Consider the following 14913-nt stretch of genomic DNA (forward strand, 5'->3'; position numbering starts at 1 on the left):
TGGAAGCTAGTTGAGAAACTGAAACTTGTCCGAGATCACACAGTTAAGAAGCAGCAGCTAGGCATTTCTCATGCCAGACCCATGTTCTCACCATAGCACCTGACGGATCCGGTCCGCATGTCTCATGTGGCCTCAGGAAGCCACTGCAACATGAGGTCACAAGTTAGTCAGTGTGCATGTGAAACAAGACTGGCAAAACCCACCTTTTATGCTCGAGTGTTGCTCAGCAATCCGTGTAGGTGTGTTCTGGTAATTGTGAAGGGACTCCGTGTATCTTTAAGGACATCCTTTTGGGTTGAGAGACCTTCACATACTGCACTTTGACCGAAGAGGAAGTCCTACCCACACACAGGTCCCACCACCCTAGTCTGTGGCTGCATTTCACAGGAAACACAACCTCAAACGGACCTAGCAGGGGCTTTCTGCTGAAGGACACTGCTTAGCATTGAGAATAGTTCACCCCACTGCCTTACGGATTACCAGCTGTCAGACGTCTCTGCAATGCCGCCTCAGGAACCCCTCGCAGGAGACCAGCATCTCAGCACGGGACCTTGTGCACGGCCGCACTCTTCAGGTAAACTAAGTAGGCCACCTCCCTCTGAATGGGCATCTCACTGGCATAAATGATCGTTAGGAAAGAGCTGAGACACCACGCCAAAAAAAAAAAAAAAGTTTTTATAACATTGAATGCTGGGCCTTCTATAAAGCATCGAGCGGCATAAAGAAAGCCAGCTCCCTTAACTCAGTTTCTAAAGATCTCTTCATTCTGCTGGAAGAAAGAATCAAGATACCTACCCATTAAAAATTAAAAGACTAGGTGTTTTCAATCTTCTCATCCCGGAGCTCGGACCCCCTGACTGTTTGCTCCTAAAATCCAAAGGCCGGGCTGGTTGCTGGCTTTCTTGGCTGACCTTCATTAGGACAGCCCCCTAGAAAGGCAGCCTCAATTCAAAGTAGGTCATTGAAAGTAGAAGTTAACTTAACTCCTGGAGCCCCTGTGGAGATATATATATATATATATATATATATATATATATATATATATATATTTAATGTTCTAAATTGAAATCGTTTCCTTTCCGGTTTGGTGTGACTTTGGAATCATGCCAACCATCCTTTCGCTCACAGGGATGAGGAGCCCAAGAATAAGAGTGAAGGTGGGTACAATCCTCACCCTCCAAGGTGCTGGGGAGGCATCTCTGCCGGGCTTTTCTTGGAAAGAAGAGACAAAACATAAATGACACAGAAAAGGGAGTTAAGGGTCATCAACGTCTGTCTGCTTTACAAGCTACGGTCATGGAGGAAATTTATCAACACTGATGTTTTTCTTGTGTGCCAATGTTACTTATCTGAGCATACCCTGTGTGTCTCTTGTAGCATACCCCTCGGTACTATCGCTCCCTTGGACTCCCGGGGGGCCCCTCAAACCACAGGGAATGGTTATTTCAAAACCTAGGAACGCAGTGGTAGGACAGGCCAGTTGGAGGTCTGCCAGAGAAATGACAAAACTTCAGAAAGCCTCTGAGAAACTGAAGATAAAACATGCCCCCAGAGAAACAGGAAAGGCGACTGGCATTTACAGCTCTATCTCTCGACGGCCAGTCTGTGTGCATTAACCCGCCTGATCCTCATACCCGACCTTGAGAGTTGGGTAGTATTTTCCCTGGTTTACAGGGGAACTCAAGGGGTCCAAGTAAATGTTCAAAGTTGTCCAGCCACTGATGTCCTAACAGAATTCAAAAGTACCCTGATTGTACCTGAGCTGACCGAGAGGAACAGTATTTCCTGGCAGCTTCCCAGAGTTCATCTTGCAGCCATTCCTGGAGTGGTGTTAGACACCGGCCCTCTATAGGCCATATTTCTCTTTCTTCTCTCCAAGGAGCCCTCGCAGATGACTCCACGAACAAGACCATTCTAAAACCAAAGATTATTCTTTTCTGTACCATCTGGCCAGCGCTGGCCTTCACATCAGGAGACCCTATTTCTAGCTCACTTTGCCTTGAGTCAGGTGCTGTCCTGGAAAGACTGTGGGGTTTCACATCTGACAAGTTGGTCGAGATCCAAACTCTGCCACTTGGACCAAACATGTTACTTTATCTCCTCCAATCCTCGATTCCCACATCTTTACGTTGGAGCAGTATCATGTAGCACTTGCACAGACAACTACTTAGCCTCGATAATATAATATTTACGTTAAATGAAACGTGGTACATATTTAACACTTGGTATGCACTCAATAAAGGTCGGCTCGCTCACCATTACTTTCTTCACCCCAGATCAGTGCTGGCCTCATTCCTAAAACATGCCATGAAATTTTGAATACAGATAAATTTATGAATGTTTTATTTTAATAATCTCATTAGAGAACAGTAATATACCACAGTTTCATGGCCTGTGCAAGCAGCCTCAACTAAGTAGAGAAGGCGACTTCAGGTCATTTGAAAGATGTTGCCACAGAGGCTCAGGAGAGTTGATGAGGGCGTACAGCACGGTGCAAGAGAAAGAGAAGGAACTTTGAAGGCAGTCAAAGCTGTGTACGAATGTGATGTGTGACTTCTGTGTCTTTGGGTAAGTGGCTTAGCTTCTCCGAGCTTCAGTTAGATGTTGTTGGCGTCTTGTAATTTGAAAGTGGGTAAAATGATACACTTTGTGTGTTGCTGTGAAGATGAGAGCAGATGTACCTACAGCATCTGACACAGAGATGATATTCAGGGAATGGACAAGTGGTGGCTGGGCAGTGTCATTGCCAAGGTCACACAGTCAGTAGCAGAGCTAGATAGAAGGATCTTTTTTCTGAACACCACTACATAAAGTAGTTATGTTCATATGTCAACTATACTTCAATAATAATTTTTAAAAAGCAGTTATATGCACTAGTGCAGACAACTGCCGAGGTCCACCAAGACCTGAGTTCTGGAGAGTTCCTCCAGGCTATGTCTACCCATTCTAGCATGAGAAAGATGCAATGCTCAAAGGGGCTACATTTTTAAACAGAGATAACTATTCCAGTCTAAATTAGATTTATTTTTACAGATTGAAACAAAATCTCCAGTGATATCGTGAAGTGAATTATCAATAAGTTTGAGAAAGATCCAGTTAAATAAGTTCAATATCAGTAACTTAAGAAAGAAAAATTACCATGAAAAACAGAACAGCGGAAAAAAAGTCATTATGGGAATATCCTTTGTGCATTTTGTTTCATTTGTTACTTTTGTGGACAGAATACATTGGGAATCATCATCATGGTTCACTCTTTTTTTTTTTTAGTGAGTATATTTATTCTTACTTGGTATGAGAGAATGCTGAGGTTCACAGCGATTCCCTACATTGTCCATTTTACACAGTGAATAAGAGGGAAAGTCAGAAATGGGACCCAGGTCTCCCTGAGTCCCAAGCTCCTGCTTTGTGCGCGATGCTTCATCAGTGCTCTGATGGATGTATTCAGGGTTATGATCATAGCATCGCTTTCCTTCAAACTAACCAATAACATGTTAGGACTCCCAGATATACCACAAGCAATAGCAAAACAGGTGTATGAGTTTGGTTATTTTATTTCATTGGTGATGCTAATCGAGAGACTCCCAAAAACCCAAGCATTAGAAAGGGAAGTCCGTGGTGCACTGCTGTTTGCTATATAAACTAAGAGGATCCAAAAGATCTGGAAATTCAATATCCATGTGTTTCAAGGCACAGCCTTCCATGGTGGTGGGTTCTCTGTTGAATTTAGTGTGAGATAAATATGAGGGGTGGCTAATAGCCCAGGCCCAACCTCTAAGAGTCCCTGTGGACCCAAATTTAGTCATCAGCTTTGCAGACTCCATCCAAGGTATCCAAAGTTGATGAGACTCAGGGTGTTGTCTCTGGCATTCTGGCCCATACCTCTGTCTTTTGTAACTCTGCTCAAGTGTCAAAAGTGTACTTGGGTTATAAGTTCCTTTCCAGTAGGCAAATCTATGCAGGAAACCAAATTACTGCCAGGAGGCAGCCTCCTGAAAACAAAGTCAGAACTGGGTCATCATGGTCGTTCAATTCACTGAGCTATGGATGGTCTGATGTCTTGATAGAAACCGGAAGCTAGTCTGCCCCATGTCTACCTATGGATGGATGTTCATAGGTCAGTTTCCCCTTACTCCTGGGCATGGCTGGGGATCTCCTGACCAGCTCTACTTCTCTGGATATTCCCTGTAAGAACACTTCCCTACCCCAAACTCCTACTTCTCTTCTCAAACTCTACTCACTACACCACCCCACCCACTCTTTGAGAAATAAATAGCCTGTGTTTTGATTCAGACTGTCACTTCCTAGCAGAATGATTTTAGCATTATTTAACCTCTCAGGACCTCCAGCTATCCTTTATAAAATGGAATTGCAATACCCACCTTTCGGATTTGTGGGGAGAAATGAGATGCAGTATATAAAAATTATGTATTATGCTGCATGGCAATTATTAAGTGCCAAGTAAAGGATAGTGGCTATAAAACCATTTTTAGCACAGTTATGTGAGTTTATTTGCTATTCAGGCAAACGTTGATTAGATTCTTTGGGCTTTTTTTTCCTGCTTTTTAAGAGTCTTGACCTGGACGTCTGGGTGGCTCAGTCAGTCGAGCATCCCACTTTGGCTCAGGTCATGGTTTCGTGGTTCATGAGATCGAGCCACACATTAGGTTCTGTGCTGACAGCTCAGAGCCTGGAGCCTACACTGGATTCTGCGTCTCCCTCTCCCTGACCCTCCACTGCTCGTACTCTCTCTTTCTCTCTCAAGAATAAATACACATTAAAAAAAAAAAAAAGTCTTGACCTAAAGTCCTATTTTAAGGTGATTTCTCCAGGAGGCTAATCTCATCATTTTCCTATTTATTTTAATCATTCATCTATCAGAGCCTTGGTAGTATCTTACAACTCCCCAAATGTACTGATCCTCTGAAAATATTAAGACTTAATGAAAAATGATAGAAATTCGTTTAGAACACTGTCCTTACCAATTTCAAATCCTCAGTGTCCTTGAAAATGCTCAACAGTTGCCTGTTGAACTATACTGCATAACTGCTTATAGTTGACAAAATATTTTCACTTCCACCATCCCACTTGGTCTTCAAACCTATCCTATGAGTAAAGGGCAGGCAGTGTTTATATCCCCTTTTAGGGGGGCTGGAGAAACAGACTCAAGTCACATGGCACACCGTATAGTTCAGCACACCCGGGCTTAAGGATTTGCCAGGTGAGTGATCCTGAATAAAAGAAAGGGCAAAGAAAGAGTTAATTATACGGAGGAAGCTCAATTCAGGAGTTAAGTCCTAAATGCACTTGAAGTTACAAAGAAAGCAATGACCTCATCTGAATCCATACTGTGCATTTGTTCACTAGACAGATTTGGCTCAAGAGAAGTCTTGCTGAACAAAATGACAGGATTGCTCAATATTGAAAAATCTGGGTCATTTGGATTGTTGCTGTATGAGGGAATCTAAAGTAAACAGGGTGTCCTACATAGGGTTCTGGAATTCAGCAGATGGCATTACTATTATTGTTGCTGCCATCATTGTTGTTGTTATAGATTATATTACTCTCAGTCCAGTCTCTATTAGATTACCTGGCTTTTCATGCCCCATCTTTGGATTTAAAGATGCTCTCAAACTTCTCTGAGACCTACCTTACTGTGAAACAGCTCATCATAAAACAACCAGCATATAGCAGGTGCTTAATAAATGACTATTTCAAGAATGACAGTGCTTTCACCAGCAGTCTTTAGATGTCCATGGGGGAGGTGGGTCATCAGGCCTATCTCCACCCCAAGGCCAGCCTATAAATTGTGGCAGATGATGACAGATAGATGGACAGATAAATGGATGGATAGATAGATAGATAGATAGATAGATAGACAGACAGGGGTCTGGCAGTATTGGCCCCAATCAGTGAAATTCTGCCATGATTTATGAGAGCCAAATGAAAATTGGGTGAGGCAAACAGGCAAGCCTTTTTAAAAAATGATAAGGAAACATCTAATGAGGCTCCTGATCATCTACATTTTAGTTTTACTACAGTCTAGTTTTATCTGAGCAGTAAAACAATTTCAATGATAAGAAAGCAAGAAGAAGGAATGACAGAGAGAAGGAGAAGAGGAATGGAGGAAAAGGAAGGAAGGGAGAACAGAAGGAAGAAAAGGGATATGATAAAACAACAGGAGTGAAAGAGAAAAAGGATAAAGGAAGAGACTATTTACTATAACATGGAAAAAGGGGGGGAAAGAGAAAAAGCTTACCATGGAAGGAAAGTAACCCTTTCTGCAAAAGAAAAAAGAATATGGCTCTTAAAAACAAAATGCACCAGGAGGAATAAGTTCCAAAGTCTATAGATTGCATCAGATCATTAAAGGTGTTTTCAAGATCATTTAAAATAAAAAATGGATTCACATGCACATTGCCTTGAGATACTTAAGGGAAGTTACTTGTTACCAAGACAGTTGCAAAATCTTTTTTAAAAATATGCCCATACTTAATAGCAGAAAAACTAGGAAAGCAGTTTCCCATATTCCTCCAAAAAAAAATCTATACTAACAATCCATTTGACTCCAAAGGCTTCCATTTGTTGGAAATCCAATAAAATTAAATGTTATACTTAATTAAATGTAGCTGATTGCTCTGACCAGCGTACAGAAATAGAAATCCAATCAGCATACAGCTTCCTCTAAGTCTGAGCATCTCAAAGATGTCACTTTCTCATTTTTTATGTGAAAATAGAAGAAAGTTGCATATAGTTGTGACCGAATTAATAAACATCTGAGTCTGAGAAATCAGATTTTCAACACATTTACTCAAAGCATGTGCAGGTGTGCCCACACACAGACACGTATGCACACACATGCACACACACACACACACACACACACACATACACATTCCCTGGCCCTTTTCCCCAAATACACACCCAGTATCCCCTCCTTCCCTCTCTCGACTCCAAGTAACGTCCACCATTTTGGATCTGTTGGATATGACGGTATAGAGAATCAGATGTGTGTTGTATGACTTCTCCTGTTTTTGTGTTTTAATGAGAAAAAGAATCAAGCCTTCATTTTGACCCTCCCCTCCAGCCTTGACCCAGTCTTAGCCGCGGAGCTATGTCGTACCTTCTTGACTTTCTCTAATATTCTCCTCGTGGTTTGCTTTCAGCCATTTCCTCTAGCTCTGCTCACGTGCATGGTCATTACAAGAATGCTGTTTCTTAAACTTTGAAATAAAGAGGCTAGCATTTTTATAAGCCTTGTCTTCCAGGAATAAATGAGAAATATTTAAGAGCAGAAAAAAACCCAAAAAAACAAAAACAAAACAAAAGATTCCTCACTATAAAAGCATTGTTTTTCCTTCATAAAATATTAATTTTGGATCAGGTGAAATGCAGCAGAAATATTTATGATAACATGGCTCTTTGCAAGCTTGGTTTGGTAGCACCAGCGAATTCCCAGTGGAGAACAAGATTTCTCCAGGATAACAAGGAAACGTGATTTGTTGCTTTACATATTTCCAATTGTGTAAACTGCTTATGATACCATAAGGGTATTAATTATTTTTGGATTAAGATCCGCACTAAAATGCAATCCATCTATAAAACAAATCTTTTCTTCCTAACACATTCACTGAGACCCCAGGCGGGTTTCCAGCTCCGAAGCAGCCATACCGGTTTTAAAGCCCAGATCTAATGTATGTTCCTTGGAAATCTTATGCACCCTCCTATCTACAGGACCTTGCTTCCTTTATTTTAGTTTTCTGAAATATTTATGTGTTTTAACCATCAAATCCATTACTTAAAAAGAAAAATTCTTTTCAGGGGTGCCTGGGAGGCTCAGTATGTTAAGTGTCTTACTCTTGATTTCAACTCAGGTCATGATCTCAGGATTCATGAGATCGAGCCCCGCTTCTGGCTCCATGCTGATAGAGTAGTGACTGCTTAGGGTTCTGTCTGTGTGTGTGTGTGTGTGTGTGTGTGTGTGTGTCCATCCCCTGCTCTGTGTCTGTGTGTCTCTCTCTTTCTCAAAATAAATAAATAAACATTTTTAAAACAAACAAAAAGAATGCTTTTCAGTGCACAAAGTACTTAGTAAGATAACCAAATATAATAATTCGGACCATCCCCTCCAAAACTGTGGGGTTATTTGGTCAAAAAGGATGGTTAGGGCGGGGATTCCTCTACTCCCAGGACCCCAGCCACGCTGTGCACCTCTCTTTGGCAAGGCCCTCTTTATACCTTGAGAGCAGTGGATTTCGTTTTAATGGGAGGCATCATAGGGTAGAGCAGTGTTTTTCAAACTGGGCTTCCTTCTGGACCCCAAAGATCTCCAGAGTCTTAGGTATCTGTAATTCCCATGAGAACTCTATCCCTGAAATGAAAGCACAGAATTCTAAGCCAAAATTAATTAAGAGTGTGTTTTGTTTCTTTTGCCTAGGCTTTGAAAGCTGGTACATAGGCAGTTATAGTGCCCAGGTTGGCATTTAGGATTAGATTTGCATTGGCATCCAATGCAGTTGATATCTCTCCTTGTTGAAGAAATAAACAGTCATCATGAAAAGAGGTGGTCTCTCCCTGTGACTCCCCAGGGCCCCAAGATCTCCTACCCGGTCCTTCCCTGACTGTGGGCCCTGCAGGCAGAGTGTGGTCTCTTCTGGAGACCCCCACTTGCTTCTGCCAGGATCCCCACCACCGACCCGGCTCTGGACATATTAGTGACATTTGCACTAGGTGCCCTGCTGTGACTGACTGATGGCACCAGAACATCACTTCTCTCTGATCACGGATGCCACGCTTAGGCTTTGCTTCTGTGGCTAATGAGGAAGAGAAACTGAAATGAATGATTCCTATGAAAAGTAAGGGTACAAATACATGGCATTCTCTCCCTGGCTGGCCACGGCAGCCTCTCCATGTTGCTGAGTGAAGGCAAGAAAAGCAATCATCCATGATGCCCTTTTATCTTGGACAGTCCCTAGCCCCTGAAGCCCATCCTTCCATCATCAGGCACCAAGTAGGGGTCAGGGCTACCTGTAAGGAGCAGTAGAGGGTAAGGAAATCTGCTGACCTCCGAGGGAGCTGCGTGGACCCCTCTGGGCACACCTTCCCGTGCGTTCCAACACCGGCTTACGTTCCTCTATTATTTACAGACACATATTTAATTTCACTCTGTACAGTTGCTTACAGCATCATGGAGAACACAGGCCAGGGTTATGAGGCAGGACCTTGCTCTGTGGTCTCCAATTACTAGTATCTGGACGGTGCCCGGCGCATAGCAGAACCTCAAACAATGGTCGCAGGATACATGAACAAATTCCACCCGGAACAACAGCTGTGTGCGCCTGGATTTTGACTCAGTCATTGCTTATAAATAAGACCTGAGAGAGGAACGCTGCCTGGTGAGATTGGAAGCCTTCCCCGCTCGGATCTGTGGCATCCGTGTTTGGACGTGGTGGGTTTTCTCTACATGGTTCCCTGAAAATTAACTCAGAAACGACTCTAAGCAGATTAAGTATTCTTTCTGAGCAGCGGTGTGCCTGCGTTTCTGTTTATGATGAGCCCGGGACAGCAAGGCAGATGGAAGTGTGGTACTTCGCCCGGGAACGGGAAGACACCAGTGAGCGGCACGGGGGGCGGACAGAGCGGAGAAGGGGACAGAGCGGCTCTCGCGTCCACTTCCTTCTGCCTCCCTGCCCCTTAAAATCCCTGGGGCGTTCTTAAAATATCAATACTTGGGCTCCACCCCAGAACAGCTGGATCAAACTTTCTGGAGCATTAGTATTTGTTAAAGCTCCCCAGGTACTCCTGAAGGGCAGACAGATGTGAGAACCCGTCCTTACCCCCCTGGTCATCGTGAACGGCAGGGAAGAGCTTCTCATTCCTGGAAACTAAAACCTAAGTCATACAGGACATTTAGGGGCGCCTGAGTGGCTCAGTGGGTACAGCGTCCCGCTCTTGATTTCAGCTCAGGTCATGATCTCGTGGCTTCGTGGGTCCTACCCATGCATTGGGCTCTGCGTTGGCAGCATGGAGCCTGCCTGGGATTCTCTCTGACCACCCCCCCCTCCACCTCTCTCTCCCTCTCTCTGTCTCTGCCCCTCCCCCACTCATGCTGTATCTGTCTCTCTCAAAATAAATAAGTAAACTTTAAAAATTTGGGGCACCTGGGTGGCTCAGTCGGTTGAGCGTCCGACTTCGGCTCGGGTCATGATCCCATAGCTCTTGAGCTCAAGCCCCACATCAGACTCTGTGCTGACAGCTCAGAGCCTAGAACCTGCTTCGGATTCTGTGTCTCCCTCTCTCTCTGCCCCTCCCCCCACTCGCACTCTGTCTCTCTCTCTCTCTCAAAACTAAACATTCAAAAAAAAACAAAAACAAAACAAAAATAAATAAATAAATAAAAGTCATACAGGACATTTAATCTTAAAGTTCAAGTTAACGGCAATCACTATCTTTCCACATCTTAGATGTCTTGTGCTCCCATGAGCCCTACCATAGCTGTTGTGTCACCCCCACTTTGTGGATAAACAAACTGAGGCTCAGAGCAAGGAGATTATTGTCCCCACAGAAAACTAAAAAGCATCGAGGGCAGTGGTTTGCAATACCCGCTTATTGTGCGTGCAATATAGGGCACGCTACTTACTGTCTGTGAATGTCCGTTTGGTTTCGTATAAAATAAGGCTGAGAATCCAGATCATACGGGGCTACCGTGGCAGGGCAGGGACACATATCAGGGCTTTCGATGTTCATTACATTCCTTCCGAAAACACGCCTGTCAGGAAGGGAAGGGCCTTGTCTTTTTTATAATATATTACCTTCCTAAAACCGATGGACATGAAATTCTTTGCATCTGACTCACCACACCTTATTCTCACCACATCCTTTATTAAGGGACCGAGATCAGTTAGAACCACAGCCTTCTCCGACGGGTCTTAGACACCCTGAAGAAAGCGAAGAGCTCTTTGCTTTGTGGAGCGCCATCTAATATGTCATGCGATGCCACTGCCTGGTTGGCTCAGATTCCTCTGTGGCTCGCTAATACCCCAAAGTTTGCTTTTTAAATGCCAGAAAGTTTGGACTCCCTTCAGGACCGTTTAAAATTCTTTTTGTACAACAGATTATTCACATCTCTCAAAAGCTGCTTTTCTGAACCCTTATTAAGTGTTATGCTAAGTGAAATAAGTCATACAGAGAAAGGCAGATACCATATGTTTTCACTCTTATGCGGATCCTGAGAAACTTAACAGAAGACCGTGGGGGAGGGGGAGGAAAAAAAGAGAGAGGGAGGGAGGCAAACCATAAGAGACTCTTAAAAACTGCAAACAAACTCAGGGTTGATGGGGGGTGGGAGGGATGGGCATTGAGGAGGGCACCTGTTGGGGTGAGCACTGGGTGTTGTATGGAAACCACTTTGACAAGAAATTTCATATATTAAAATAAATAAATAAATAAATAAATAAATGCCTTGTTCAAGGCCACACAGTGGATGGCAGGTGGAGCTGGAAAACAGCTTCCCTGGCCACCTCCCCAGACCTCTGATCCAAGGCGGTAAGCCTTGGAGGGGACTGTCCCACACCCTGTGATTCCTTCACTGTGTCCCTGAGAGCTGGCCAACAGCCAGGCACAGAAGGAACCCCCTCATGGAAACTGTCTTCCTTTATCCCATCTCAACACTGCTAACCGACGCCTTCCAAGAAATGAAGTGACTGTGTAAGCAACACATTTTAACTGGTGGGTGGTCCCAAAGTGGGGAAAGCGGTACAAATGTGTCCCACGTGACCATAATCACGTAATTGAATTCTTCTAAATATTAATACCCAACCATCGATGCCAATATAACCCCAAATATAACACAGCTGATGTCAAAGCAACCTGCAGACTTTACTTTGTTATACAAGCAATGTCCATGCTTCCATAACGTTTTACAGATGTACGTTTCAACTCATTTCATACTCAACAACAGCACAGTAAGAGAAAACTATGGGCATTAGTTAGCATTTCTAAATCAGGAGACACCAAGTGCTCCTGAAAAGTCACACAATTCACGACAGTGCAGGGACAGAGCAGTGTTCTTCGACATCTAGAGTAGCACTCTTCCAGTATTTGATGGGGGGTTATTTGCATTATACTGACGAAGGTTCAAGCCCTCTTCCCCACCTCGTTGGAGGAGACAACTTTCAAAGAGACGGAGCACTAGATATGCCACACCACATCCAGAGAGGGCGGTCTGGGAACGAGAGCCTCCCAGCTGCCTCTCCTTTCCCTGCTGTCACTCACAGACTAGATGCAGCTGTGAAGTCACACACAGGGTGTCTGAGCAGCTGGAGCTTAGTCTGGTCCTTTGGTAACTTCCGTGCTGTTACTGGTCCCAGATCACACAGCTCCAGTCCAAAGCCCATCCGTTGTCATTCATGGTCCCCGACAACCAGAACCCAGTATCACCAACATCCAAGCTGCTGAGCCCTGTGGCGCCACCAAGCCGTGCCGAGACTGAATTTTCCCAGCACACCTTTCCTAATTTTGCACCAGGAAGTTCTAGACGTGCTCTGCAAGACTCAGCTCCCGTATTATCTCCTTTTTTAAAAAAATGCTTATTTACTTATCTTTGAGAGAGAGAGAGAGAGCACAGGGGAGGAGCAGAGAGAGAGGAAGACAGAGCATCCAGAGCAAGCTCTGTGCTGACAGCGGAGAGCCTGCGGCGGGCCTCAAACTCACAAACTGTGACATCAGGACCTGAGCTGAAACCAAGACTCAGATGCTTAACACTGAGCCACCCAGGCACCCCTCAAATATTACCTCCTTTATCAAGATTCCCCTGGGGAGCACCTGGGTGGTTCAGTCCGTTTGACTTTGGCTCAGGTCACGATCTCACGGTTCACAGGTTCAAGCTGCATGTGGGGCTCTGTGCTGACAGCTCAGAGCCTGGAGCCTGCTTCAGATTCTGTGTTTCTCTCCCTCTCTGCCCCTCCCCGGCTCACGCTCTGTCTCTCTCACTCTCTGAAAAATAAATAGACAGTTTTAAAAAATAAAAATAAATAAAGGTTCCCCTGGCCTCCAAAGCACAGAGGATTTGTTTTGTTTTGTTTTCTATGCATCTGGTTTTACAAAGCACTTTGATAACAGCCATCATGGAAAGAGGCAGAATCCATATTATACTGAGTTTTAGGAGTGCCTTGAGAACAGAGACCGTGTCTTACTGGGCACAACATTTGCACAAAGTTCTCGGTAAATGGCAGATGGATAGATGGATGGTTAAACGACGACAGACGGATGGTAGAATGATCTAGAAGTGCATAACGCTCGGTGGGGTGTGATATGGTGACGGGCCAGGAAATGGCATTTTTTTTTTTTATTTTTTTTTTCCAACGTTTATTTATTTTTGGGACAGAGAGAGACAGAGCATGAACGGGGGAGGGGCAGAGAGAGAGGGAGACACAGAATCGGAAACAGGCTCCGGGCTGTGAGCCATCAGCCCAGAGCCCGACGCGGGGCTCGAACTCCCGGACCGCGAGATCGTGACCTGGCTGAAGTCGGACGCTTAACCGACTGCGCCACCCAGGCGCCCCGGAAATGGCATTTTTGAGTCCTGTGCACTTTTATGGCAGACGGATGATCGTGGGCACATAAGTTAACCTCCCTGAGACTCATTCTTTTTAACACTGAAGTCCATTCCCAACCCTGCTCCACTCACAAGGATCCCCGGGAGGCTGATGGATAGAGACCACATCCACGGCTCCTCACCCTTGGCTTCCTGTTGAGTTTGGCCAATGGGAAGCAGCAACATGAGACTGTGGCCAGAAGTGTGAGATGGGGATTTCTACTGCACCCAGCCAAATCCCCCCTCTGGGTCCCTCGCACTGTGGGAGCCACAGTTCCCTTCCCACCAGCCCCGTGTCTGGGTCCCAGTGACCCTTGGCTCCCCTGAGCCCCCAAGCATGATAACGGCACCCCTACATCTTTCACTTTCCTTTGTGGATTCCCCACGCCCCATCCACACCTTTTGAACTGTTTATTAAACTGTTACCAATTTGAGGGTGCCATCCGTTTCTTGCTAGAACCCAACTGGTACCGGGGGGCAGTATTCTTCATACCCCCAGAGTCTTTGTGTAGATGAAATGTAATTATTGCCGTGAAGCCCCTACCGAATACTCCCAGGGTCTCCGCTGCTAATGTATTTGGGAAATGGAGTTAATAATCTCTCCTGTGTGGGTGAATACAAGCCACAAATAAAAAAAAAAAAAAATGGTTCTGTCCTAGGTGACGCGGTAGAGAAATGTCGCTCCCAATAAATATTTCATGGCAGAGCCACACTTGGAAAGGAAGAGCACCCCTTCTCCTGCACGTGCAGGGGCACCCTGCACAGAGCCAGCCGAGCAGGTGCCCAGGGGAAGTACACAATTGCACGCCAGGGAAAACCAGGCTCGGGGTGTGTGTGCTCAGCTCCCCAGGGCAGACGGGATGGATCCTGACAGAAAGAGGACAGCCTGTCAGGGCAACGGCCCCTCCCCCGCCCCGCTCCAGAAATAAACCAATTATCAACCCGGATTGATTCCCTTCCCGTCATTTCCTCTGAGCCGGCACCTGTACCCCATTCTAACAAGGAGCGACAGGCGCGTGTTCGCCAGAATTAAAACACGAAGTGTCGGGCTCGGTAACGGGTTTTACTTTTTGTTTCCACAGGCTGAATTCAAGATCCCACTTATTCGTGAGGCACCAAGAACTATGAACAGACAGTAAGTACCCGGGCGTCACTCTGAGTCCCAGTCTCCCCTCTCCCGCTGGGAACCGGAATGTAAGCCAAGGAAGGGCATCAGCGGGCCCCCCAGAAGGGCATTGCCAGTGTCAGGGCCGAGCCCCAGAGGCGGGGGCCGAGGATGTGCACGTCGGTGCTCAGCGAAGCATATTTCCCACCGGGACAGT

At 45.2% G+C, this 14913-nt stretch overlaps 1 protein-coding gene across 1 annotated transcript in view; it reads left to right on the top strand.

Annotated features, from left to right (window-relative positions):
* The first annotated feature begins 390 nt into the window (after positions 1-390).
* CLNK (cytokine dependent hematopoietic cell linker) overlaps positions 391-14913 on the top strand; it is a 166140-nt gene continuing 151617 nt past the window's right edge. The window contains exons 1-2 of the mRNA XM_086705446.1: positions 391-574; positions 14674-14726. Coding sequence (XP_086561572.1) covers positions 14716-14726 — 11 coding nt within the window. The 5' untranslated portion in view covers positions 391-574; positions 14674-14715. The remainder of the gene's footprint in view (positions 575-14673; positions 14727-14913) is intronic.

The sequence above is a fragment of the Puma concolor genome, chromosome B1 (genome assembly GCF_028749965.1).
Source record: "Puma concolor isolate L17-30 chromosome B1, mPumCon1.1.hap2, whole genome shotgun sequence".
Classification (NCBI taxonomy): domain Eukaryota; kingdom Metazoa; phylum Chordata; class Mammalia; order Carnivora; family Felidae; genus Puma; species Puma concolor.